Raw genomic sequence first — 27,171 nt, forward strand, 5'->3', positions numbered from 1 at the left:
GTGTTTGAGGTGCTTGGAGAAGCAGCTGCTATTAGCCACGTTTTACACGTGAGAGAACCGAGTATCACGGAGGCCTGGATTCAAGTCTCTCCTCTGCCCCTAACTGGCCTGTGATACCATCTATCCTTCACTGCTCTGAACCTAGACCCTGGCCACTGCCGGGCTCCCCGCCACTCCTCATGGCGGATGATGGTCATTGTGGGGTTCTCTGCCTGCCTCCCAAGGTTAGGGTTAGGACTCGGGGTACTCTCACTCAGCCAATGGGGCCACGGCACTGGGAAGCGAAACCGCCCCACCTCACCCTGCGTTGCCCTGTGGGTCTGTGAGGGTGGGCTGGCAGGAGGCCTAGGCTCTGCCCCAGGGGCAGCCCACCTTCCTCATTTTATAGCTAGGGAAACTGAGGCTTGGAGAGGGCTCACCGACTTGCCTACCTTCAAGATGAGTTGAGACGGGCTCGGTTCCGGGGCTTGGGGAGAAGGCCCTGGTAGCTTTGGGAAGCACCCTGAGCCCAGGATGAAACATGCTTCTTCTCTTCCTGTGGTTCCATCTGAAGGACTGTGGTGAGCTCTGTACCTTCTGTTAATACAGATTTTTGCTGTGAAAATATATGTGTATTTTTTTGAGATGGAGTCTCACTCCGTCACCCAGGCTGGAGTGAAGTGGCACAATCTCGGCTCACTGCAACCTCCGTCTCCTGAGTTCAATCAGTTTTCCTGCCTCAGCCTCCGGAGTAGCTGGGGTACCTGCCACCACACCCAGCTAATTGTTGTATTTTTAGTGGAGATGGGGTTTCACCATGTTGGCCAGGCTGGTCTCCAACTCCTGACCTCAAGTGATCCACCCATCTCGGCCTCCCAAGTGCTGGGATTACAGGCAGGAGCCACTGCGCCTAGCCTTGAAAAGATGTTTTTAGAACCAGAAGCCTCGGTTCGCACTGCTGCCTCCGGGTCACGTTGTGCAGAGCTCCTCTGCCAGTTGGGGCTCAGTGCAGCCCCAGGGAGGTGGTTCCTGTACCGCAGGATGAGGGGGGTGGGGATTGGGAAAGGGGCACCTGGGGCCTGCTCAGTGCCCTGAGGCAGGCAGAGCTTACTGGGGCCATTTCATAGAAAGGCAGATGGAAGCTCAGCAGGGAAAAGGCTTGAGGGTGTCCCAGGCCCTGGAGGGATGGCCTAGGACGCCAGGGTCACACCAGGCGTGGGCGGGCTGTGCTGGTCTCTAGAGGGGGAATGAGGGAAGGGCCACAGCCTCTGGCTCTGGCTGTGGCCGAGCACCAACAAGCCCCACTCGGCTCCTGGCACACACATCCTGCCCTATCTCTGCACACTCTGCTCCCTCCACCTAAAGGGACTGCCTGCTGAAGGTCTGTGCCAGGAGGACTCCTGTCCCTGGTGAAGAGGGACTGGGACCGCCTGAATCTTGACAGACAATCCCCACCACCTCAGAAGTGTGTGTGAGTGGTGATCCCTTATAAGCCATCTTCCAGAGATTTGATGGGCACAGAGCAGACCCCCACCTATCTGCCCTCCTTTGGACCCCTAGGAAACTTTGCAGCCATTCCAGGCTGCCAGGATTCCATTCCCTTGTACTGCCGTCAGCTTTGTCCCTGGCTGTGCTCTGAGCTGCTCAGGGGTGAGGCAGAATCCCTTTTTCATTCCTTTCCTGCGGAATAAAACAACATACAGAAAAGTGAAAAAAACGTAAATGCACAACCTGACACCCTGTTAGGAAGTGAACATCTGTGCAACCTCCGTCAGGAACTAGTTTTGCCAGCACCCAGCTGCCCTCCCCTCACAGTGTCATTTCCGGCCTCTCTGCCCTGGCTTATGTGAGTTTTGTGTTCTTGTTTTTCTCAAAAGTTTTCAGCACCCAATCATGTTGCCATCACAGCGTTTTCCTGTTTCTGTGTTTTGTCCACATGAATCATAACGATGCAAGCTCTGGCCACTGGCTTCTTTGGCTCATTATTATGCCTGTGAGATTTATTCATGTTGCTGTGCATAGTATAGTTTGTTCATGTTCATTGCTAACAAGTTCCATTGTCCGGCTGTATCATGATCCACGGATTCATTTTACTGGCGATCAAGCTTGTCCAGTGCATGCAGCCCAGGATGGCTTTGAATGTGGCCCAACACCAATTTGTAAACTTTCTTAAAACGTTATGAAATTTTGTTTTAGATTTTTTTTTTAGCTCATTAGCTATAGTTAGTGTTAGTGTATTTTATGCGTAGCCCAAGACAATTCTTCTAGTGTGGCTCATGGAAGCCAAAAGATTGGACATGCCTGCTGTAGATGGACAGTTGGTTTATTTCTAGTTTGAGGTAATGACACACCATGCTACTAGCAGCAATTCTGTCTGTGTCTCTGATGCACGTGTATTTTTTGCAAATGGTACATGAGTTTTTCTAGGGTTTGTACCCAGGAGTCTGACTCCTGGATTCTAGGGTATGAGGATTTTTTTTTTTTTTTTTCGAGACGGAGTCTCATTCTGCTGCCAGGCTGGAGTGCAGTGGTGCCATCTCGGCTCACTGTAACCTCCGACTCCCTGGTTCAAGCGATTCTCCCGCCTCAGCCTCCAGAGTAGCTGCGACTACAGCCGTGTGCCACCACGCCCAGCTAAATTTTGTACTTTTTAGTAGAGACGGTGTTTCACCATGTTGGCCAGGATGGTGTCCATCTCGACCTCGTGATCCACCCGCCTTGGCCTCCCAAAGTGCTGGGATTAGGCATGAGCCATCATGCCTGGCCCTTATGTTTCTTTTAGTCTATTGTAAATTGTATATTTTTAATTCCATTGTTCTGTTTGTTAATAGCATATAAAACACATCTTTTGTCTACTGTGTATTTGATGTAATTAAATCTACCATCTCATTTTATGCTAGGTATTGTCTCACTTGTGTTTGTGGGTTCCCCCCCCCTTTTCTCTCCTTCTCCCCTTCTTTGGGATTGAACAACTTAAATCATTTCATTTACCCCCTTTTCCTAGTCAGAAAAAGCCACGGTGCCCAGAAAAGTTATACACTTTCTACTCTTACTGAAGTCTAGAGTTAACTAATAAACACTTTTATTCCCCTAAGGACCTCAGACTTTTATTGATCTCCCTCATTACTTGATACTGGTGTGCATATGCAATTCTAACTCAGTATGTTTTAAAACCCTCACCCACGACAGTATTTCTTTTTTCTTCTTCTTTTCTTTTTTTTGAGACGGAGTTTCGCTCTTGTTACCCAGGCTGGAGTGCAATGGCGCGATCTCGGCTCACCGCAACCTCCGCCTCCTGGGTTCAGGCAATTCTCCTGCCTCAGCCTCCTGAGTAGCTGGGATTACAGGCACGTGCCACCATGCCCAGCTAATTTTTGTCTTTTTAGTAGAGACGGGGTTTCACCATGTTGACCAGGATGGTCTTGATCTCTTGACCTCGTGATCCACCCGCCTCGACCTCCCAAAGTGCTGGGATTACAGGCAATAGCCACGGTGCCCAGCTCTTTTTTCTTTTTTGTAGTTGGCAAAGGAAGGAATATTTTAATAGCTTTAAAATTGTTTTATTCTGGTAAAAGTTTCATATCATAAAATTTATTTTAACTATTTTAAAGTGTACAGTTCTGTGGCTTTGCATATATTCATATTATTCTTCACTCATCACCACCATCCATCTCCAGAACTTTTTTCATCACCCCAAGCTTAAACTCTGTACCTATTAAACATTAAATCCCCATTCCTCCAGCCCTTTGCAACCACCATTCCACCTTTTGTCTCTGAATTTGACTGCTAGACACCTCATACACGTGGAATCATACCTTTATCTTTTTGTGACTGGCTTATTTCACATAGCATGTCTTCAGTGTTCATTCATGTTGTAGCATGCATTGGAATTTCCTTCCCTTAAGCCAGGCATTGTGGCTTATGGGTTTATGCCTGTAATCCCAGCACTTTGGGAGGCTGAGTTTGGATTTGGGAAGATTGCTTGAGCCTAGGAGTTTGAGATCAGCCCTGGCAACATAGTGAGATCCTGTCCCTACCAAAAACACCAAAAATTTGTTGGGCATGTTGGCACGTGCCAGTAGTCCTAGCTACTTGGGAGGCTGAGGCAGAAGGATCTCTTGAGCCTGGGAGGTCAAGGCTGCGGTGAGCCATGGTTGCAACACTGCACTCCAGCCTGGGCAACGGAGGGAGACCCTCTCTCCAAAAAAATGCACGAAACCCAAATCGATAAAAAGAATTTCCTTGCATTTTAAAGCTGAGTAGTATTCCATCGTATGTGTGTATACTGTACCACATGTTGTTTATCTATTAATCTTTTACAGACACCTGAGGTGCTTCCACCTTTTGGCTACTCTGAATAACGCTGCTATGAACATGGTACAAATACCTGTTTTCATTTCTTTTTTTTTTTTTTTTTTTTTTTTTGAGACGGAGTTTCGCTCTTGTTACCCAGGCTGGAGTGCAATGGCGCGATCTCGGCTCACCGCAACCTCCGCCTCCTGGGTTCAGGCAATTCTCCTGCCTCCGCCTCCTGAGTAGCTGGGATGACAGGCACGCGCCGCCATGCCCAGCTAATTTTTTGTATTTTTAGGAGAGACGGGGTTTCACCATGTTGACCAGGATGGTCTCGATCTCTTGACCTCGTGATCCACCCGCCTCGGCCTCCCAAAGTGCTGGGATTACAGGCGGGAGCCACCGCGCCCGGCCCTGCTTTCATTTCTTTTGGGTATATATCCAGAAGTGGAATTGCTGGCTTATGTGATAATTCTAGGTTTAATTTATTGAGGAACCACTATACGGTTTTCCACAGCAGCTGCACCATTTTACATTCCCATCAACAATGCACAAGGCTTCCAATTTCTCCGCATCTTTGCCAACACTTATTTTATTTTTTTCCTGTTCTTCCTCGTTCCCCTCCCCCCTTGAAACTTTTTTTTTTCCTTCTTCTCGTTTTTGTAGAGAATAGGATCTCTTTGGGTTATCCAGTCAGTCGGTCAACTCCTGGGCTCAGGCTGTCCTCCTGCCTCTGCCTCCCTAAGTGCTGGGCTTTTAGGCTGGAGCCACTGCGCCCGCCCGGCGCCCCGCTCCACCCGCTTCATCAACAGCCATCCTAATCAATGGTCAGTGGTACCCCACCGTGGCTTTGATTTGCATTTCCCTAGTGATTCACGATGGGATACAAGTGCATGAGAAAACATCGTGATCTTGTCAGAAGAGCCAACGTCCAACAGAAAGGGTCTCAGAACAGGGGTCGCGGACTCCCATCCAGACAGTGTCCCTGACCCTCGTGGGGCCGTGTCACAGAGCCTCCTGCTGGGCAGGGAGGTCTGGACTCCACACACTTCTGCCACTGCCCAGCTCTGGACCTGGGCTTTCTGCGGGTGCGAAGAGGGCAGGCAGCCGTGCCCATTTGTCTCGCTTGGTCTTTTCGGTGTCAGACGCTGCAGCCGGAGGGACAGGGTGCGGGCAGCTGCCGGTCTGACGCTGCCCTCCAGGTCGCCGGCAGCGGGCCTGGGCCTGCCCACGCCCCGCAGGCTCACTCCCCGCTGGTGCGCAGGTGGCTGGCGCTGGTCCCCTCTGCCCCCGCAGGCCGGCCCGGGTGCCAGGCAGCTGTCCGCCGTGGAGCCTTATCGGGGCCCACAAGCTTTGCTGCCGTGACCCCACCCGGGCCCCCACACTCGGCCTGGGGACCGCACGGCGCGGGGGCAGGCGGGGCCGGGTCCGTCTGCCGGGGGAGTGCGCAGGGCGGGCGGCGGCGGGCACAGTCCCAGGGCTCCGACAGCCCCTCCGGCCGAGCACCGGCCCGCGGCAGACGCCTGGTCAACAACAATGAAACCGTGTCCAGCGGATCTGGCTGGGGCTCGCCGCAGCCGACCCGGCCATCGTCAGCTGCGAGGCCAGTGGAGCCACGACGTGGCGCCCGAAGCTGCCGGCCGGGGGACCCTCCGCGTCCGACCCTGGACGTCCGCACGCCCCCGTGGGGTGGCCGTGAGGCGGGTTCCGCGAGTCCGCTCGCCCCGCCCGCAGATGCCCCGCCCCGCCTGGACCCAGCCAATCGCAGAGCACATTGCTCGGAAGTGCTGCGCAGCTCGACCTATGGGGCGGCGCGTTGTTGGGCTGAAGCGCCTCAGGCCGCACCCAGCTCGGGCGGTGGGGGCGAGCGGCGGGGCTGAGGGGCGGAGAGGCCGGGCGGGCCGCGGCTGTGGGCCAGGGTGCGCGCGGCGGGCGGGGGCGGAGCCGGAGCCGGAGCCGGAGCCGGAGCCGGAGCCGACGCCGACGGGCGGTGGCTGTGCTGGGACCCCGGAATCCCGCGCGCTGCCCCACGACTCGCCTCTGAGGTGAGGCCCGAGAGCGGGGGAGGCGGGGGCCCGGGACGGGCCGAGGCGGCCGCAGGGGTGCGGGGAACCGGGCCGCGCTCGCGGCGGGCGGGGGCCGCGGGGCCTGCGGAGGCCCTGGCGGCGCGGGGGGCGGGGAGGCCGCTGCGGCGCGCCGAGGGCGTCTCGGAGGGGTCCCTGCGGGGCCGTCGGCCCGGGCCGAGCCTGGGAGCGGGGGCGCCGCCGGCCCCGGGGACGAGGCTTCTCCGCGCGAGCGGCCCGCCCGCCGGCGGGTTGCCGGGGCCGGGGCGGAGGAGGACCGAGGCGGACGCCGGTCGGCATCGCGCGGGGGAGCCCGGGCCCGCGGCCCGCAGCGCCGGCCGCTCCGAGGCCTGTGCGCCGGCGCCGCCGCGTCCTGCCGGTCGGCTGTGCTGCTGGAAAACGGCGGCTTGTGCCGAAAGAGCAGAGCCGCCTCCGCCGACGGAGGCCCAGAGCCGGCCCCGGGGCTCGGCAGCCTCGGGGACGCCGGTGCCCTTTGCCCTCCTTCTCTTTTGCGTTTTCTTGACCTTTTGTTTCCGTTTTTTTGGAGCTGTCAAAGGGCCTTTCCCTGTTACGACGCCGTTCACCTTTGCTCTCGTGGTGAATGGCTCGAGGCACTTGGAAGGTGATTTGCATTCACTTGATCCACACCCACCTTGAAAAACATATTTTGGTTCACCTGAAACTTGTTGGTTTGAGCGTAATTTGTGCCCAGAATGACAAAAAGCAGTTGTCGTATCTCTAAAGACCAAAGTCGTAGCTGATAGCTGTATGCATTACTGGTAAGTTACAGAAGGATTTTTTTTTTTTTTTTTTTTTGAGATGGAGTTTCGCCCTCGTTACCCAGGCTGGAGTGCAATGGCGCGATCTCGGCTCACCGCAACCTCCGCCTCCTGGGTTCAGGCAATTCTCCTGCCTCAGCCTCCTGAGTAGCTGGGATTACAGGCACGCGCCACCACGCCCAGCTAGTTTTTTGTATTTTTAGTAGAGACGGGGTTTCACCATGTTGACCAGGATGGTCTCGATCTCTCGACCTCGTGATCCACCCGCCTCGGCCTCCCAAAGTGCTGGGATTACAGGCTTGAGCCACCGCGCCCGGCCGGTCTCGATCTCTTGACCTCATGATCCGCCCGCCTCGGCCTCCCAAAGTGCTGGGATTACAGGCTTGAGCCACCGCGCCCGGCCAAGATTTTTTGTGTGTGAAAAATTGACTGAGATCTTAATCGGGGTAGGAAATAGACTGCTGATAGGTCAACTGTGTCTCTTTCGCAAAATATGTGGGTAGAAATATATTTTCGCCAGTGAAAACAAGATTGCAGTGAATGAGTAGGAGTTCGACAGGCACCGGAGAGAGGAAGGTATTTCAGGCAGAGAGTATGAATTATATGAAAGTGGGTTTGTAAACTTTGGAGTCTTGAATGGACAAGGGCCAGTGATGATTACATTTTTTGTTTTTTGTTGGTTTTGTTTTTGTTTTTTTTGAGACGGAGTCTCACTCTGTCACCCAGGCTGGAGTGCCGTGGTGCGACCACGGCTTACTGCAACCTCCGCCTCCTGGGTTCAAGCGATTCTCGTGCCTTACCCTCTGAACTCGATGGGATTACAGGCATGCGCCACCACATCCAACTAATTTTTGTATTTTTGGTAGAGGTGGGATTTCACCATGTTGGTCAGGATGGTCTCGATCTCCTGTCCTCGTGATCCGCCCTCCTCGGCCTCCCAAAGTGCTGGGATTACAGGCGTGAGCCCCTGTGACCGGTCTTGTATTTTTAGTAGAGACGGGGTTTCACTGTCTTGGCCACGCTGGTCTTGAATTCCTGACATCGTGATCCATCTACTTTGGCCTCCCAGAGTGCTGGGATTACAGGCATGAGCCACCGGTTATATTATTTTTTAATCCAAAATTTTAATATACTCCTTTGATTTTGATTGTGGGGAAAACTAGAATACTAAAGTTGTCTTTTAAGGAAGTGGATGATTTTGGCGGTCAAAACCGCTTTTCAGGGTTTCGATGTGGTTTACAATGGTATGGACAGCTGGTATGATTTGTTTACTGCTTGTGATGTCTTTAGGTTTTAAAGTTTCGGAGACTCGCTGAGTGATGTGGGTCTAAACTCTAGCCAGTCTCCGAATTATTAGATAGGTTCCCTTCTAAAATGATACTTTATACAAGCTGATCATTTTCCTTCCTTAAGTTTTTTAATGTTATCTGATAAACTGGGAAGGTTTTGTTTGGTGTTCCATTTTGTGTTACTGATCTTACCATAAAAATGTTTCTTTATGTGATTGTTAGTTTTTTCTTACAGTCTTGGTATTTAATAAGAAAAGTAAATCCTGAAATGCTTTGAAAGATAATAAAATATTTATTACATGAAACTTAGATTGATTGCCCTTCCCTTCTTTCCTTCCATGTTTACCTCTTCACATACACACATATGTAGAGAGAATAGTATAGATCCCCTTTCTCATCCAGTTTTAATAATCTTTCTTCATCATGTCTCCACAGTCCTAAATATCGTTTAACTGTTAAATATTTCAATATGTATATCCTAAAGACTTTTTAAAAAGGTAAACATTGGTTTTACCCATTACTGGAGATAGTATAAAAAAAAGAAAAAAAAAGGTAAACATGAGTACCACTGTCACAGAAAATGGAAGTGAATAATTCCTTAATACTTTCAAATATCTAGCCAGTATTAAAATTTTCAGAATTGTCTCAAATTTTTTTTTAACAGTTTGAATCGGGATCCACATACTATCCATACATTGTGACTAGTTTTAATTGATAGGTTCCTCCTCCATATTTAGTTTTCTCTTGTAACTTACTTGTTGATGAAACCAGGTAGTTTGTCATGTGGAGTTTTGCACCATCTTTATTTTACTATGACACAGATTCAGCCTTATTTTTGGCGGGAACACTTCGTAGGTAAGTAAGCAGAATGATTAGTAGTCTTTGTTCGAAGCCCTTGATTGTCAGTGCCTACCATCATTTCAGTAGGCATTAAAATGTTGATATTTGAGTTCTAAACTTCATTTAGTAAACAGAATATTTCTGTAAAGATAATTTTTCATGCCTCCACTATTGGTTATCTTGAAGTACTGTATACCTCTTACAGAAAAGGGAGGATAAATGCTTAATTCCTCTCCATTATTTACTAGGTTTCAAATAGTGAATTGGTTCCCTAACATCCTTCAAAAGTAGCCAGTGAAGCTGGGCATGGTAGCGTGGGCCTGTAATCTTAGCTACTCTTGAGCTGAGTTGGTATGAACTTGTGAGGCTGGGAGGTCAAGACTGCAGTAAGCCAATGATCACTTCACTGTACTACTCTGTCTCTTTAAAAAAAAAAAAAAAAAAAGCAGAGCTGGCCGCGGTGGCTCAAGCCTGTAATCCCAGCACTTTGGGAGGCCAAGTCAGGTGGATCACGAGGTCAGGAGATGGAGACCATCCTGGTCAACATGGTGAAACCCCGTCTCTACTAAAAATACAAAAAATTAGCTGGGCATGGTGGCGTGTGCCTGTAATCCCAGCGACTCAGGAGGCTGAGGCAGGAGAATTGCCTGAACCCAGGAGGCGGAGGTTGCGGTGAGCCGAGATAGCGCCATTGCACTCCAGCCTGGGTAACAACAGTGAAACTTCATCTCAAAAAAAAAAAAAAAAAGGGAAGACTAGGATTCTACTCAACCTTCTCAATGATTCTACTCAACCTTCTCAATTTCATATACCTATATCTATTTTTCTTCTAAGCCTTTCTTCTTGATTCTACTTGCTTACTGTTTCAACTCACACCATACACATTTCAGTTTCAGAAAAAGATGAACATGTGAACCCCGAAAATTTGAGACAGGTCTTAGGTAATTTAGAAAGTTTATTTTGCCAAGATTGAGGATGTGTGCCTATGAGACAGCCTCCGGAAGTCCTGATGACATGTGCCCAAGGTGGCTGGGGCACAGCTTGGTTTTATACATTTTAAGGAAACGTGAGTCATCAATCGATATTTGCGAGAAGTCCATTGGTTCAGTCCAGAAAGGCAGGGATAGCTTGAAGCAGGGAGGGGACTTCCAGGTCACAGGTAGGTAAGAGACAAATGGTTGTATTGTTTTGAGTTTCTGTTAAGCCTTTCCAAAGGAGGCAACCAGAATATGCATCTGTCTCAGTGAGCAGAGGGATGACTTCAAATAGAATGGGAGGCAAGGCTGGACGTGATGGCTCACTCCTGTAATCCCAGCACTTGGGGATGCTGAGGTGAGTGGATCACCTGAGATCAGGAGTTTGAGACCAGCATAGCCAGCATGGTGAAATCTCATCTCTACTAAAAATACAAAAATTAGCTGAGTGTGTTGGCAAGTGCCTGAAATCCCAACTACTTGGGAGGCTGAGGCAGAATTGCTTGAACCTGGGAGGCAGAGGTTACAGTGAGCCAAGGACTCTGTCTAAAAAAAAAAAAAAAAAAAAAAGAGTGGGAGGCAGATTTGCCCTGAGCAGGTTCCAGCTTGAATTTTCCCTTTAGCTTAGTGATTTTTGGGGCCCAGTGTATTTACTCCCTTTTCTTTTAAAGAATTTTTGGAAAAAGCATTTTAGGAGAAAATAAATCTGATACCAGGTTTTATCTGATCTCATGGCGAGGACAGCTTATTCCTAGACAGGTTAGGTCCCAAAAGCTCATTTTTTAGCAGGTTGTGAAGTCTCACATCCTGTGAAGAGAAAATAGCAGGAGGAAGGGAAAATGACAACAAACCAAAGACCAGTTCTGGAAAAATCAGTACAGGCCATGTTACTCTGAACTCTATGCATTAGTAGGCAGGTATGAAAGTGGCTTATGTATGTAAATAGGTTGCTGTTATTTTATTCTAAAATTGTCTGGTTTTAGTTCAAAGGGCTTTAAGAAAGCACAACTTAGTTTTTAGTGACTCTAAATTAGGATAAATGGAAAAAAATCAAGGGAAAAAATTGAAAACATTATTTTGAAGTCTTGTAGCCAAACAAAATTAGAATTTGGTCCAAACTTTTTTGTTTTGTTTTTTCCTTTTTTTTTTTTTTTTTTTTTTTTTTGACACAGAGTCTTGTTCTGTCACCCAGGCTGGAGTACAGTGGTGTGATCTTGGCTCACTGCAACCTCCGCTTCCTGGGTTCAAGTCATTCTTGTGCCTCAGTATCCTGAGTAGCTGGGACTGCAGGTATATGCCACTGCACCTGGCTAAGTTTTGCGTTTTTAGTAGAGATGGGGTTTTGCATGTTGGCCAGACTGATCTCGAATTTCTGATCTCAAGTGATCCACCCCCACTCAGCCTCCCAAAGTGCAGGGATTATAGATGTGAGCCACCATTCCTGGTCCCAAAATGTAGAAAATAATAAAAATTGAAAAAATGTTAGGCAAGGCTAGAATCTAATAGCAGGTTTACTATAGTTTTGAAACAATTTTTGTCTCTCCAGTTTCCCATTTTTACTGAAGACAAATCACGGTAGGACCAGTTTGCTTTATTATACTTGGCCTATTATTTGTATACAGTGCAGCAAGAATAACTATTTTTTTCCATAGGCTTTGAAACTGGCTTTGATGGAACTTTGTTCCATAGGAGGAATATCAGATAAGATTTTTTTAAAGCCAAGCCCAGCCATGGATTTGTGCCACATAATACCTATGAGTTGGGTGAATTTCCTCTTCTCTTGAGCTTTCTAGATAAACCTGGGGCTCCTGGGGCTATCAGAAAGTGACATTCTTTACTTACCACAGGTCAGAGACCCTGTACAGGGACCACATCTACAAAATATGAGGCCAGTTTTCCCAAGGACTTTTTTGACTCCATAAGTCAATTTTGATTCCTTAAAGGAAAACACACCATTCCAGTCAAAGCTTTGGCAAAATAACCAGTGTGTCCAGTTTGTCCTGTTACAAATGAAAACAGATTTTTTTTTTTTTTTTTTGAGATAATTATGCTCTTGTTGGCCAGGCTGGAGTGCAGTGACGTGATCTCAGCTCACTGAAACCTCAGCCTCCCAGATTCAAGTGATTCTCCTGCCTCAGCCTTCTGAATAACGGATTACAGGTGCATGCCATCATGCCTGGATAATTTTTGTATTTTTAGTAGAGAAAGGGTTTTACTGTGTTGACCAGGCCAGTCTCTTAACTCCTGACCTCTGGTGATCCGTTTGCCTTGGCCTCCAAAGTGCTAGGATTTCAGGCATGAGCCACTGCTCCCAGCCATAATCTATACTGTTTCAATCTCGACTGTAAAATACTGCTTCCATAAGCCTTTTATAACCTTTGTAACCTTTATTAAGGAGTTGCTTAATGCTTCAAGGAAACCTTGTTAATCTGCCACAAGGACCCACATGCTGGTCTTGTATCATCGTGCCTTTGATTTATGATTAATTTATAGAGAAACTGATTTATTTTATCTTTCAAAATTGGCCCTTAACAGTTTTACACACCCACCTCTTCCAAGCTAGTTCCTGGGCCTTGAGGAGTTAAATAGCTTTAGTTTAATGCCCTGTGTCTCAGAAATGCAGTTTATTTTGATTAAAGCCTAAAGGTGAGGTTTTAATTGCTGTCAGTGGTTTAAGATTTAGTATGGTTTCCCTTTTAGACCCAGGAGTCAGAGCCCTGTAACTCAATGTCACAAGGACTTTAAAAGCACTTACAGGGAGATACATAGATGTAATAAACTTAATTTAAACATTTAAAAAATCTCAGTTTTTTTCCTAAAAAAACCCCAAAACTTAATAATATTATGACAACTCGAATATATAAAAGTTTTTTTCATGTAAATTCTTTTATTGTGACTTACGCCGACCGTTCGTGACATGCTTGGACTTTCTGGTTTGTTTTGAGCAAACAAACTAGAACAACACGTCATTTTATTTTAGAACTAAATTTACTGTACAAGATTCTTTTTCATATAAAATAATTTCTCTTTAAACTTTCTTACCACACACACACAAAATCTGTTTATTTAGATAGAGTCTTACTTTGTCACTCAGGCTGGAGTGTAGTGACATGATCTTGGCCCACTGCAATCTCTGCCTCCTGGGTTGAAGTGATTCTCCAGCCTCAGCCTCCCAGGTAGCTCAGCCCGCAGGTGAAAACCACTACACCTGGCTAATTTTTCTGTGTTTTTAGTAAAGATAGGTTTTCACCATGTTGCCCAAGCTGGTGTTGAATTCCTGACCTTAGGTGCAGGAGATCTACCTGCCTCAGCCTCCCAGTGAGTTTGGATTACAGATGTGAGCCACTGCGCCCAGCCTAAATAAGCTTTAAATTAGACAAAACTTGTTCACCCTTTTTGAAAAGGACATACTTTTTTCTTTTTGTTTTTTTAATCACGAATGTTTTCCTACAATATATACGTATTAGAAAATACCCCAATAATGAAATATCTTTTTTTTTTTTTTTTTTTTTTGACACAAAGTCTTGCTCTGTCACTCAGGCTGGAGTGCTGTGATGTGATCTCAGCTCACTACAACCTCCGCCTCCCAGGGTCAAGTGATTCTCTTACTTCAGCCTCCCGAGTAACTGGGATTACAGTGCCTGCCTGCATGCCTGGCTAATTTTTGTATTTTTCTAGAGATGAAGTTTCACCATGTTTGCCAGAAGGACTTTAAAAGCACAGAAGGACTTTGAAAGAACTCCTGAACTCAAGTGATCCAGCCTGGACAACATAGTGGGACCTCATCCCTGTGATATAGGATTAAAAAGAAACAATTTAGGCAGATAGGGTAAGGAAGTCCTCAGTAAGGTTTCCCTTTTAACATAAAGTAGCCCCCAGATAATTTCTTTTCAAACAAAAAGCAGCCTGTAATATTTAACTGCAGACATAGAAAGGCAAGCTAGAAGCTTGCATGGGTGAATGCCAGCAGCTGTGCCAATAGGAAAGGGACTACCTGGGGACCAAACATATTCAGAATGGTGGCTTCATCGTCTCTTTTCTTTGTAAACCACATATACAATAAGTAGCAAGCAACATGGTGCTGGCCAAAGATGTCGTTTGCGTAATAAAAGATTATGGTGGGGTGGCCAGCTTCCTTGCACCCTATGTAAACGTCGCATGTGGTCCAACGAATCTTTGGGCCATATGTAAATCAGACACCACCTGCTCAAGCCAGTTTGTAAAATTGGGTGCACTTCGCTGGGCCCACTTGGGTGCCCATCTCTCTGTGGAGAGACGTATCCTTTTTTCTCTTTCTTTTGCCTGTTAAATCTGTGCTCCTAAACCCACTTCCTTTTTTTTTTTTGATGGAGTCTTGCTCTGTCACTCAGGCTGGAGTGCAGTGGAACAGTCTTGGCTCACTACAATCTTCATCTCCCAGGTTCAAGCAATTCTTTTGCCTCAGCCTTCCAAGTAGCTGGGATTACAGGTATCCGCCACCACGCCGGGCCAACTTTTTGTATTTTTAGTAGAGACTAAAAATACAACAGGTTTCTTCACCCTGTTGGCCAGGCTGGTCTTGAACTCCTTATCTCAGGTGATCTGCCCACTTCAGCCTCCCAAAGTGGTGAGATTACAGGCGTGAGCTTCCGCACCTGGCGTAAACCCACTTCTTGTGTGTCTACATACTCAATTTGCTTGTCGTGTTACAGTGACTCTTGGGTGTTTACCCCAGACACCACAGCATAATTTTGGGGCTTGTCCAGGATTCCAAAGTACCTTCATTGGAAAGGCGAGTGCAGGAGCGGATCCCAACTCTATCCTTTCATTTCAAGGCTCTCGGCCTCCATTTTAGAACCAAAATCAAACCAAATACTCAGTACCCTTCAGCCATTTAAAAATGATTAGTGTGGCTGCCAGCCTTACCAGACTTGAGAGAGGCTTGCTGGATAAAACATGGAGAATCCCCCAGTACCCATGGGTTGCTGGCCATGTTCCCATGTTTGAACCAGTTTCCTTTTATGAAGGACATAGCTATCAGTGTGGGGCTGGAGGAGGTCCTGGCACAACTGAAGATTTCTGACTGGGGTTATACCAACTTGTTATCCAACGGCCGCTGGATTGACCTTAGCCTCTGACTGCCTGATCCGACATTGGCAGCAGGACCTCCAGCTGTTCCTATTGTAATTTCCTCCTTTTCTGTCCGAGACTACCATATCTCCTATTCTCTCTCTGTATACAATGTTGTCGGATTTTTTGCAATTCAGGGAAGTAATCCTGATAGGCAAGATTAGGAAATACCATAGTAACTAAGGATATATTTAGGCAAATGCTGTTTTAGTGATTTTCTGTGAAGAGAGGATCTCCCCTTGCATGCCTGTGGTGAGTGTCACTCTCTGCTCTGTCCTTGGTCTGCAGAGCATGTGGCATGCCAAGGTGTCTCTTTGCCCTTGGTCTGGAAAGCTCATGGCTTTTCAAGGTCTCTCTTTGTCTTTGGTCTGGAGATCACATGGTATTTCTAGGCCAACAGTGCCACCTAATGGAATAGGAATCCTTTCCGTGAAGCACATTGTTGGCCCTTTGCCAAAATACTCTAGCTTCCCAGTTCTCCGTTTTTGCCTCCTCTACTAGAGACCAGGCTTTATGGTGCTTCTGTAAATGGAAAAACTCTGCCTTCAATAATGAGGAGGAAAATGTCCTCTGAAACCAAATTTTAGTCTTGATACTGTCTCATCAGCAGTAAAACTGCCATTTGGGCCCTACTGTTTTTTTTTTTTAAGGCATCTATTCTGCCTTCACTTAAAATGGTACTTAAATAGTAACTGTATTTTAAGTCCCAGTGTTAATCAAAACCTTTCTCTAAGGATAAATACTTTAGCACGGGCCAAAATCACAGGATATACAGTTCACTTTAGCACATTCCCTCCATTAAGGAGGGAAGTGCAACAGTAGACCAAACACAACTATTACTTAGTTTTTCCCAAGATCCGTCTTTCTGCGAGCCACGTAGACCACATAAGTCTAGGAAGTGAAAGGGAAATCACAAGCAGAGGACTAGAGTTTCATGGGTAAATGTGACTAATTGCAATTGCTTAGGCTAGTCTCAAACTCTAGGCTGAAGTGATCTGCCCACCTTGGCCTCCTAAAGTGCTAGGATTACAGGCATGAGCAACTGTACCTGGTCTACTTCATGTTATGAGAGAGCTTTGGTGTGTAATAACTAGGTAGGAAATATACTTTAAGGGATGACTTATAGTAGTTATGGAGGAATACTTGACTCTTTGCACAGTTGAATCAGAGAAGCATGCCCTTTGTCAGCTGGAAGATAATGGAAACATCCCCATCCCCGCTGAGAGATGAGACTCCCATGGAGTACAGGCTGATTACAAAATAGGCTGATTGGCTTTGGGTTGCCTTGCAATGAAATGCATGTTGGAAGCACTAGTATTTCCATCCTTTTGGGGATACAGGATTCAATATAAAATGGCACCTTTAATTTTGGGGATCTTTCTTTGCCTTCAGCTGTGCCTGCTTACTAGGCCCTAGAAATGCATGCTTTCCTGACCCTGTTCCTCCAAGGGCTCCTCCCTCGAGCCAGTAATTCAATTTTAAAAAGTATGGCAAATGAAAAATCTTACAAGTGGTAAATCTTCCATGTATATGTATGTGTTGTATATAATGTCTGTAAAAGGAGCTGAAACTGATTGGTTTAGAGAAAAGTCCTTAAAAAAAAAAAAAATATATATATATATATATATATATATATATATATATTTTTTTTTTTAACCAGACACACCAAGTTTTTAGTTTATTAAGCTTCTCGTGAAAAATCCACAACGGCCATAGATAACATCATTGCAGCATCTTTACTCCTTCGGCTTTTTGCCAGCACCAACATTGGCCTTTGCAGTCCCCCTGACTTTCTTCATTCTGTTCTTGCGTTCCTTTCGTTGCTTTCTTGAGGTCTTTTTCTTCTCATACAGGCCATGTCTTGCAAGTCTATGTTTGGGTTCATTTTTCTTTTTTTTTTTTTTTTTTTTTGAGACGGAGTTTCGCTCTCGTTACCCAGGCTGGAGTGCAATGGCGCGATCTCGGCTCACCGCAACCTCCGCGTCCTGGGCTCAGGCAATTCTCCTGCCTCAGCCTCCTAAGTAGCTGGGATTACAGGCACGCACCACCATGCCCAGCTAACTTTTTGTATTTTTAGTAGAGACGGGGTTTCACCTTGTTGACCAGGATGGTCTCGATCTCTCGACCTCGTGATCCACCCGCCTCGGCCTCCCAAAGTGCTGGGATTACAGGCTTGAGCCACCGCGCCCGGCCTGGGTTCATTTTTCTTTGCATAATCCAGGGAATCATAAATCATGCCAAAGCCAGTTGTCTTGCCACCACCAAAATGAGTTCTGAATCCAAATACAAAGATGACATCCGGTGTGGTCTTGTACATTTTGGCTAGTTTTTCCCGAATTTCTGTCTTAGACACTGTTGCCTTCCCGGGGTGAAGGAAATCAATGACCATTTGTTTCCTCTGAAGCAGTCGGTTGGTCATGAACTTTCTAGTGCGGATAGTTACTGTGTCGTTCATGATGGCGGCCTATCCTTACGAAGCCGGGGAGGGAAAGCAAGTCCTTAAATATTTTTTAAAGGAAAGATAAACTGTAATGCCTTTAGTTCACGTGACTTTAAGAAAAATAGTCATGGCTGGGCATGGTGACTCATGCATGTATTCCCAGCACTTTTGGACGTTGAGGTGGGTGGATCACCTGAGTTCAGGAGTTTGAGACCAGCCTAGCCACATGTTGTTAATTTTTAGCATCTGTACTAAAAATACAAAAATTAGCTGTATGTGATACTGTGTGCCTGTAATCTCAGCTACTTGGGAGGCTCAGGCAGGAGAATTGCTTGAACCCAGGAGACAGAGGTTGCAGTGAGCCAAGATCACACCACTGCGTTTCAGCCTGGATTCTGTCTCAAAAAAAAAAAAAAAAAAAAAGAAAAAGAAAAAGTCTTATGGAATGGATTATTGGTAAAATACAAGTGTCATCAAAATGCAAATAGGTGGTCTTAATCATGTAAGTCAGATACTAGGTTTGCTAAATATTTCAAGGTTATAAACTGCCTGCTTTACAACTTGGTAAGTCCTGGGGAAGGGGAACATAGGAAATTAACCACACCCCTAACTATGCTGGAAAATGTCAGAATTTATCTGTGCCTAACATATAATCAAAACAACTTACCAAGTTTCACATTAAAGTTAAAAATTGCTAAAAGTTACCATTATAACATGTAACTTAAAATCCTAAAAATAGATAACACATGCAAGGTGTGTAAAACAGTAAGATGTGTTCTCAGTAAAAGAATGTAGAAAGGCATGGAAATGTAAATTTTATCTAGGGATTTAGGATTGTCTTAAATTAGGTAAGATGAAGCTGAAGTTTTAAGCAAGTTGTGGAATGATTTTTAAAATCTTGCAAAAATTCCTGTGTGTAAACATTGACTAAATTTAAAAGGATATTATGTGGTCTTTTCATAAGTTGAGCATTGAAATAAAAGCAAAGACTAATCTGCCCATTAGCAAAAGGGTTATGAAAGGTTTTAAAATTTTTTACCTTGTGATCAAATTGGTTAAGATTAGATGGAATTAGGCCGGGCACAGTGGCTCAAGCCTGTAATCCCAGCACTTTGGGAGGCCGAGGCGGGTGGATCACGAGGTCAAGAGATCGAGACCATCCTGGTCAACATGGTGAAACCCCGTCTCTACTAAAAATACAAAAAAAATTAGCTGGGCATGGTGGTGTGTGCCTGTAATCCCAGCTACTCAGGAGGCTGAGGCAGGAGAATTGCCTGAACCCAGGGGGCAGAGGTTGCGGTGAGCCGAGATCGGGCCATTGCACTCCAGCCTGGGTAACAAGAGCGAAACTCCGTCTCAAAAAAAAAAAAAAAAAAAAAAAAAGATTAGATGGAATTGTCTGTGAGGTTTCTTTAAAAAAAATTGGGATTAACATTAATAAACTAATGCAAGGGTAAAATTTGGCTTTGAACAGGATTTTCTTTCTTTGTTTCTTTTTTTCTTTGCAACAGATTTTTGCTCTTGTTGCCCAGGCTTGAGTGCAATGTCGTGATCCTGGCTTACCACAGCCTCCACCTCCTGGGTTCAAGCAATTCTCTTCCCTCAGCCTCCCACCAGGCCTGGCTCATTTTTTGTATTTTTAGTAGAAGTAGGGTTTCTCCATGTTGGTCAGGCTGGTCTCAAATTCCTGATCTCGGGTGATTTGCCTGCCCCAGCCCCCCAAAGTGCTGGGATTATAGGTGTGAGCCACTGTGCCCGACCTAAACAGGATTTTTGTGCAGTAGTACAGGCTAATGAAAAGTTTTTTCCCTTAAAAAAATTTTGAGGCATCATTTTGGCAAAATAAATAATTTCTGGTAATCTGGAATTCTGTTTCATAACATCAAGGGGTTTTAAACCTCTAACATATTTAACAGGCTTCCCAAAATCAAATCTCAGTTTCAAAATAGTCTTTCCCAACACCTAACTTTTAAGAGACTCCAGAAGAGCCCCTGGAGTGTTCAGAAATAAAAAGTAAACAGGATTATTTCGCATGTTTAGCTACATACAGTTGTCAAAATGATGTCTAATCTTTTTCAGTGAATAAATATGTATCAGTGAATAATATGAGTATATATTCCAAAATTGCGCAGGATATCTGAAATTCTAATGTCTCCATATATGCTGTCAATCATAATTACGGTTGAAGTTATTGTAAAGCACAGAAATGACTAAATCTCTTTGTCAGCCATGTTTTTAACTGTAACTACAGTGGAAGTTTTGTTATTCACAATTGTCTTGCTTTTTTCATTTTCAAAGGATGGTTTAAAATCAAGCTATAGGACTTTAACAGGTGTTCTCAAATGCAGGTTTCTAATAGCTTTGAAGATTTTAACATTGGAATAGAGAAAAAACATACAGGACTCAGGAAGAGCTGAAATAAATGTTCATGAATATCAAATATGAGTTAACTGCATGAACTAATTGGAAGTCTGAAGTAATCTTTTTTTAACTTTTTGTTTGAAACATTGTTAATCATTGTTTTGTTCTTCAATGGAAACCTTTCTTTGAAGCTATCTACAGCTTTAAACAATTAGTAAGGTATATTTCTGTGAACAAAATTTGAAGTATATTTGTTTCTCACTGCCTGGTTCCTCTAGAATTTGGAAACAGTCAGTATTCTTAACTTATGGAATACAGTTTTTGCATCAGTGCAATAAGAATGCATTTTCTTTCGCAAGAGGACACAATTGGAGCAAATGGTTGTTTTATCAGGGTTTTGATTGAAAGGGTGTGTTTCCTTTTAAGGATTGAAGCTTGTCTTGCAGAGACAATAAAAGCCCCTTGGGGAGGCTGGCTTCCTACCCTTGCCTATGCAGTCCTGCTATGGGGTTCCTGACCTGGTTCCAGGAGCTCCAGGCTTATCTTGGGACCTTAAGAGGAAAGGGTCACCCAACTCACAGCAACATGTGGTGGAGGCAAACCAGTATTACAACCCATCAGAATGGTTGACAGCAATCAAACTCCAAATGGTGCTCCAGAGAGAGCCATGCATGGACACATCTTTCTTCTAGAATCCTTAATTTCCTTTTGTTTTTTTGAGACGGACTTTCACTCTTGTCCCCCAGGCTGGAGTGTAGTGGCGTGTTCTCGGCTCACTGCAGCCTCCACCTCCTGGGTTCATACATAAATGCTGTATCACAGACATCCGTTTTGTCCATTTTACCTCCGAATGCATCCTGAATCAGTCCTTCTCTTTCATTTCCTCCTCAGAAAATAGAGCAAGGCAAAATGTAACACAAATTAGAGAATGTCCATAATTTATATAATCCCAAAGCAAATATTCTTAATATTTTTTGGATATGCCATAAATGCTTTTATATATTTTTGGTGGGAATATGTTTCAAGACTCCCCACCCAGTGGATGCCAGAAATCATGGATTCTGTCAAACCCTGTATGCCATATATTTTTTCCTTTATGTATGTATTTGTGATAAGATTTGTAAATTAGGCACAGTAAGAAATTAGTAATAAAACAGAACAATTATAACGTAGTAAAAGTTATGTGAGTATGGTCTCTCTCAGAATACCTCTTTGTATGTAATATTTTCAGATGGTAGTTGTCTGTTGGTAGCTGAAACCTTGATAAGTAAACCATGTGTGTGATAAGGGGTGGGAGGGACTACTGTACATATGTTTATTAGTTAGAATTTAGTTTTTTATCCTGTTCTTCACTTTGTGAAAGTATTTAATATTGAATGTGAAATCTTATACATGAAGCATAACTTAGGGAGATCAGAGTTAAGGTTTACGTGGTTAATAGAGTGAGGAATGGGAGGGAAGGAAGACCTGTTATAAAGTAAGCCTGGGCAGTTACATTAGCTAAGAGTAGCCTGGTTTTGACGTCTCAGTTCTCATTTTATTGGACAGGGAAAGGACTCTGGTTGCGGAACTCCCTGCCATGTGGGATTGAGCAGTGAAAACCTGCAGAATACTTGATGCTATAGAGCATTCAGTATTTTTCTTTTTTGGCAGAGGAGATGGAAGAGACCAATTTTTTTTTTTCTTTTTCTTTTTTAATAAAAAGGTGGGGTTTCACCATGATGGCCAGGCTGGTCTTGAACTCCTGACCTCAGGTGATCCTCCCACCTCGGCCTCCAAAAGTGCTAGGATGACAGGCGTGAGCCACCATGCCCAGCTGGAAGAGAACAATTTTAACTTGGGCCATCTTCATTTATTTTTTAGTGTTGTCATTTCTCAGAATGAGAATACTAAAAGCGTAATAAAACGTACTTTAAAAATTGAGATACAATTTATATACAGTAAAATATAGTTTGGACCGGACGCTGTGGCTCACACCTGTAATCCCAACACTTTGGGAGGCCGAGGCGGGTGGATCACGAGGTCAAGAGATCGAGACCATCCTGGTCAACATGGTGAAACCCTGTCTCTACTAAAAATACAAAAACATTAGCCGGGCATGGTGGTGCGTGCCTGTAATCCCAGTTACTCAGGAGGCTGAGGCAGGAGAATTGCCTGAACCCAGGAGGCGGAGGTTGCGGTGAGCCGAGATTGCGCCATTGCCCTCCAGCCTGCGTAACAAGAGTGAAACTCCGTCTCAAAAAAAAAAAAAAATTAAAATATTTAAATTTTAAATCGTATTTCCAAATGAATTAGAGATTCTTTATCAACATGTGCCTTTTCTACAATGCTCCCCAGCCCTCAGCTTTTTTTTTTTTCTTTTTACTCTTATCCAGGCTGGAGTGCAGTGGTGCAATCACAGATCACTGTAGCCTTGACCTCCTGCTGGGCTCAAGTGAGCCTTCCATCTCAGCCTCCCGAGTAGCTGGGACTTCAGACATGAGCCACCAAGCCTGGCTAATTTTTGTATTTTTTTGTAGAGACAGGGTTTCGTCATGTTACTCAGGCTGGTCTTGAACTCCTAGGCTCAAGCCATCTGCCCACCTTGGCCTCCCAAAGTGCTGAGTTTACAGGTGTGAGCCACCATGCCCTGCCATTTTTTTTTTCTCTATATTCTCCTCTGTAGTTATGTTAGCAACAGGACTTTAAATTTTTTGTGTTTTCTAGATGGTGAATGTCAACATCTTCTTTTTCTTGTATACATTGAATTATTAGACTCCTCGAGAATCAAAATTCACTAAGAAAAAGAAGGCCACTTACCTATGCATCCTGTATATAGTTCTGTTTTTATTGTCCTCATACTTTGGAGGTTAATTTGGCATGTGGAACTGTTGTCTTTTTAAAATTCCCTATTTTATTAGGTTTTAAAAACCGAATCTTAGATTTGGTTGCTTAACAGATTAAATATGCTAATAATACCTTCATTTGTGAGCCACCATGCCTGTTAGTTTGGTCATGTCGACTAGCCATGTGGATCCTTAAAATAGTTAGGAATCAGGCTGGGCGCGGTGGCTCACGCCTGCAATCCCAGCACTTTGGGAGGCCGAGGCAGGTGGATCACGAGGTCAAGAGATCGAGACCATCCCGCTCAACATGGTGAAACTCCATCTCTACTAAAAATACAAAAATTAGCTGGGCATGGTGGCACATGCCTGTAGTCCCAGCTACTCGAGAGGCTGAGGCAGGAGAATTGCTTGAACCAGGAGGCGGAGGTTGTGGTGAGCCGAGATTGCGCCATTGTACTCCAGCCTGGGTAACAAGAGCGAAACTCCGTCTCAAAAAAAAAAAAAAGGAATCTTAACATAGCATAATATTAAACTTAACAGAGTTGTTTAATTGTTAATGCTTATTCTGGCCTTTCTACATTGAGGAACCTTGAGTTTAAAGGAATGAAGGGAAGCAAGTTTAATACAGTTTGCCTTTTGAGCTTAATTTTTCTAGAAGTACCTAATTTTAAACAGTTGTTATAAGTAATGTGTAACATTGTTTTGGATAACTGTTAGCCTGAATGTGTTGAGTATATGCTTTACTTATTTATTTATTTTGGTGACAGACTGTTGCTCTGTCACCCAGGCTAGAATACAGTAGTATGATCATAGTTCACTGCAGGCTTGAACTCTTGGGCTTAAGCGAGTCGCCCACTTCAGACTCCGAAGTAGCTAGTACTGTACAGGTACATGCCAATAGGCTTGGCTAATTTTTTTATTTTTTATTTTTTGAGATGAGGTCTTGCTATGTTGCTCAGGCTGGTCTTGAATTCCTGGCCTCGAATGATCCTCTTGCCTCCAAAAATGCTAGTATAACAGGCATGAGGCACTACACCTGGCCTGTTTCTAGGTTTTACTGTTATAAGCAGTGCTCCAATTAATATTACATCTCTGTATTGGGCACTTAATGAGGTACATCTATAAATACATTCTCAGAAGTGAAATTGCTACGTCAAAGAATAATTGCACTTTTCATTTGCGTAGACATTGCCAAGTTATCCTCCTAGCTCCAATTAATATTCTTACATTACCATCTTTGGGCACCTGTGAAGTATAACTATAGATACATTCTGGAAGTGAAATTGCGATGTCAAAGAATAATTGCACTTTTACTTTCCATAGATATTTCCAAATTACCCTCCTAAGAAGTTCCAGTGTTTTGTTTGTTTGTTTGTTTTGAGACAGAGTCTTGCCTTGTTGCCCAGGCTGGAGTGAAGTGGCATGATCTTGGCTCACTGCAACCTCTGCCTCACAGGTTCAAGCAGTTCTCTTGCCTCAGCCTCTTGAGTAGCTGGGACTACCGGCGAATGCTACCACGCATGGCTAATTTTTGTATTTTTAATGAAGATAGAGTTTCACCACATTGGCCAGGCTGGTCCTGAACTCCTGACCGTGTGATCTGCCTGACCTGGCTCTCCAAAGTGCTGGGATTACAGGCGTGACCCACCGCCCCTGGCCAGAAGTTATGCCAGTTTATATTCCTATCAACTGTGTATTTTCTCTACATAATGAAGTATGGACATTAAAGTGACAATAGTACCTATCTTATACAGTTATTGTGAGGACCAAATGGACATTAAAGTGACAATAGTATCTATCTTATACAGTTATTGTGAGGACTAAATGAAGTGCATGCAAAATGATACTGACTAAGCTGTCAGCAAATGACTTATATTATTAGTATAATTATTTTTTCTGAACTTTATTACCACAAATATTATAAGCCTGGACAGTGCTACTTGAGGTTGGGAAAGAGGATTCATACAATTGCAATATATGCCTCCAAAGCACTGTTATGTGTATTAGAACAAATGAGCTCTGTATCCGGGCCTTGGGGCCAGGGAGTCTGGCATCTAGGGCTGATGTTAGGGGACAGAGCCCACAGGTACATCTCCACTTTTGCTGGAAAAGGCATCCCTCAGGAATGGGACACTGTAGATGTAACTGAATGTGCGCCTCTGTAGCCTGGAGTATCAGCTTTGGCTGTTTCCATAGGGAGAATAAGGTCATCATTTAGCAGGGACCTTTAGAATATCCCATCCCAAACATTTCTCTCCTTCTCTTATTCTGAAAGGCTTAATTTAAATTTGCCTTGTGGCTTTACTTACGGAATATGATTGAGGGAGTTCCTTACCTAAAAAATGTTTTCCTTCATTTGCACACTGTCGCCTGAAATTTGTTTCAAAGGAGACAAAGCCATAACCATAGGCAGTGTGGTGTCATGAAAGGATCACTGGCTCTTCTCTGTGGGTTTACTATGGTTCGTTGCGGGTTGTCGAGTGGGTGAAAGAGCCACTTAGCTGCCCCCGTCCTCCTTTGAAATATGAGTTTAACAACAGGTTAATGCATGTAAAATGCTTAGAATAAGTGCCTGACACACAGGAAGTACTTAAGTGTTAACTATTAGTATTACTGTCAGAAATAAACTATCTCCCTTAGTATAATAAAACTCCCAAGAGGACAAACTTGTCTGTCTCATTCACTACTATATTCACAGAGCTGTCACATAACCGTCTCTCAATTAATACATATTAAAGAACAAATAAATACACTTCCAGATCTAACATTTTGGACTAACAATACTAATCTAGGTTTGGTTTCCAGAGGCATATGACTAAGAAAAACCTTCGCTTTGCTTCATTCAATCACAACTGACATCCCACTGAAGAGACCCTGGGGATACAGATGCAAACTAAAACACTCCAAACTTCACTCACAAGTTCACCACTCACAAGGAATTTCCAGACTGCAAATAAATAATCTGCATATCAAATTGGGTTTCACGTCTCTCAGTTAAGAAGGTCTTATGTTTCCAAGAATTACGTCAATTCCCGAAGTTGGTAAAGCAAACGTAGCTACTCTGTCTGCCTCTCAATGGCTGGATTTGGAGACTAAAGTTCACATAACTCCCAGAGGTAGGATAGGAAGAAAAGAAAGAAAAGACTTCTAGGCCTCAGGGAAGTTATAGCAAAGTGAGCATGGTACGGCAGTGAAACCCATAAAGACTGCAGGAAGACCCAGCTATGTCAGGAAGCACAGACTGACCAGACACATCAGTATAGAAAATTCTACAAGAGACTTTTTAGGTAAGGAAAAAAGCAACACTCTATAATCAAATTAAACACTAAGGAGGGATTAACAGTACTAACCTGAGAATGTTTCTCCCGAAAAAAATATGAAGCAGTATCAGGGGAATCATTTAATAATAAAACAGTAAGATGGAAAAGTATGTCATCATAAAATGATCTTGTAAATAAAACAGCTGCTGAATGAAATGGCAGCAAACAATGTGTCTAAAATGGTAACTGCCTTAAGGGTAAGCCTGACACTGGAAAGAAAAACTTACCATAAGGAAAACCGCCAAAATGGGTGAGGATTAAATCAAGTTCCACTTCCTTTTTGGCTTACGTACTCTGAAAAGAAGGCAGAGGCTATCACTAAAAGTTCTCTGTTTTGGTAGATGGGAAATATCTGCTTTGTTTTTGCTTTTTGAGAGAAAGCCTCACTGTTGCCGAGGCTGGAGTGTAGAAATGTCTACTTTATTTGGCATTTCTCTCAGTATGTAAGCATGAATTTTTATATGCTCATTTACATTGAAAATTTCCCATAAGGTCTATTATTTCCTTTGTTCATATATATGTTGAGATCTTGATGTATTTATTTCTATACATCTGAAAACAGATGGTACAGATATTGACCCTTTTATCATATTTGACATTCTCAGACTATTACCTTCTGTAACTTTATTTTTCAATGATAAAATATTTTAACATTTTGTGTATTTAGGTCAACAAACCCTTTCCTTTGTGATTTCCTCTGGGGTCTTGCTTTGTTGCCTGGCTGGACTTGGACTCCTGGGCCCCATTGTGCCTTACTTGTTTTATTTTTCTAATTTTTTATTTTGTAAATTTACATTTTAGAAATTAATCTTTAAAAAATATGTGTGTGTGTATCTATGAACAATGAAGAATCTGCTGGTCATCTCTGTTCCCATCCACCCAGCTCCCTCTTCCTCCTT

General features: G+C 44.4%; 2 protein-coding genes across 9 annotated transcripts in view; one reads left to right on the plus strand and one right to left on the minus strand.

The window, feature by feature from the left end:
- The first annotated feature begins 6,100 nt into the window (after positions 1-6,100).
- The window catches only part of ADD1 (adducin 1), a 78,887-nt gene continuing 57,816 nt past the window's right edge, over positions 6,101-27,171 (plus strand). For all 8 annotated transcript variants that reach the window (XM_039468328.2, XM_039468324.2, XM_039468330.2 and 5 more), the window contains exon 1: positions 6,101-6,317. The gene's annotated coding sequence lies outside the window, so the exon portion shown is untranslated. The remainder of the gene's footprint in view (positions 6,318-27,171) is intronic.
- Positions 16,970-17,812, minus strand: LOC120363612 (small ribosomal subunit protein eS24-like). Its single transcript, XM_074395810.1, has 2 exons — positions 17,509-17,812; positions 16,970-17,215 (listed from the first exon to the last, which is right to left on the minus strand). Exons 1-2 carry the CDS (start codon positions 17,779-17,781, stop codon positions 17,063-17,065), a joined length of 426 nt encoding a protein of 141 aa, XP_074251911.1. The 5' UTR covers positions 17,782-17,812; the 3' UTR covers positions 16,970-17,062.

Source organism: Saimiri boliviensis, chromosome 3, assembly GCF_048565385.1.
Source record: "Saimiri boliviensis isolate mSaiBol1 chromosome 3, mSaiBol1.pri, whole genome shotgun sequence".
In the NCBI taxonomy this organism is placed as follows: Eukaryota; Metazoa; Chordata; class Mammalia; order Primates; family Cebidae; genus Saimiri; species Saimiri boliviensis.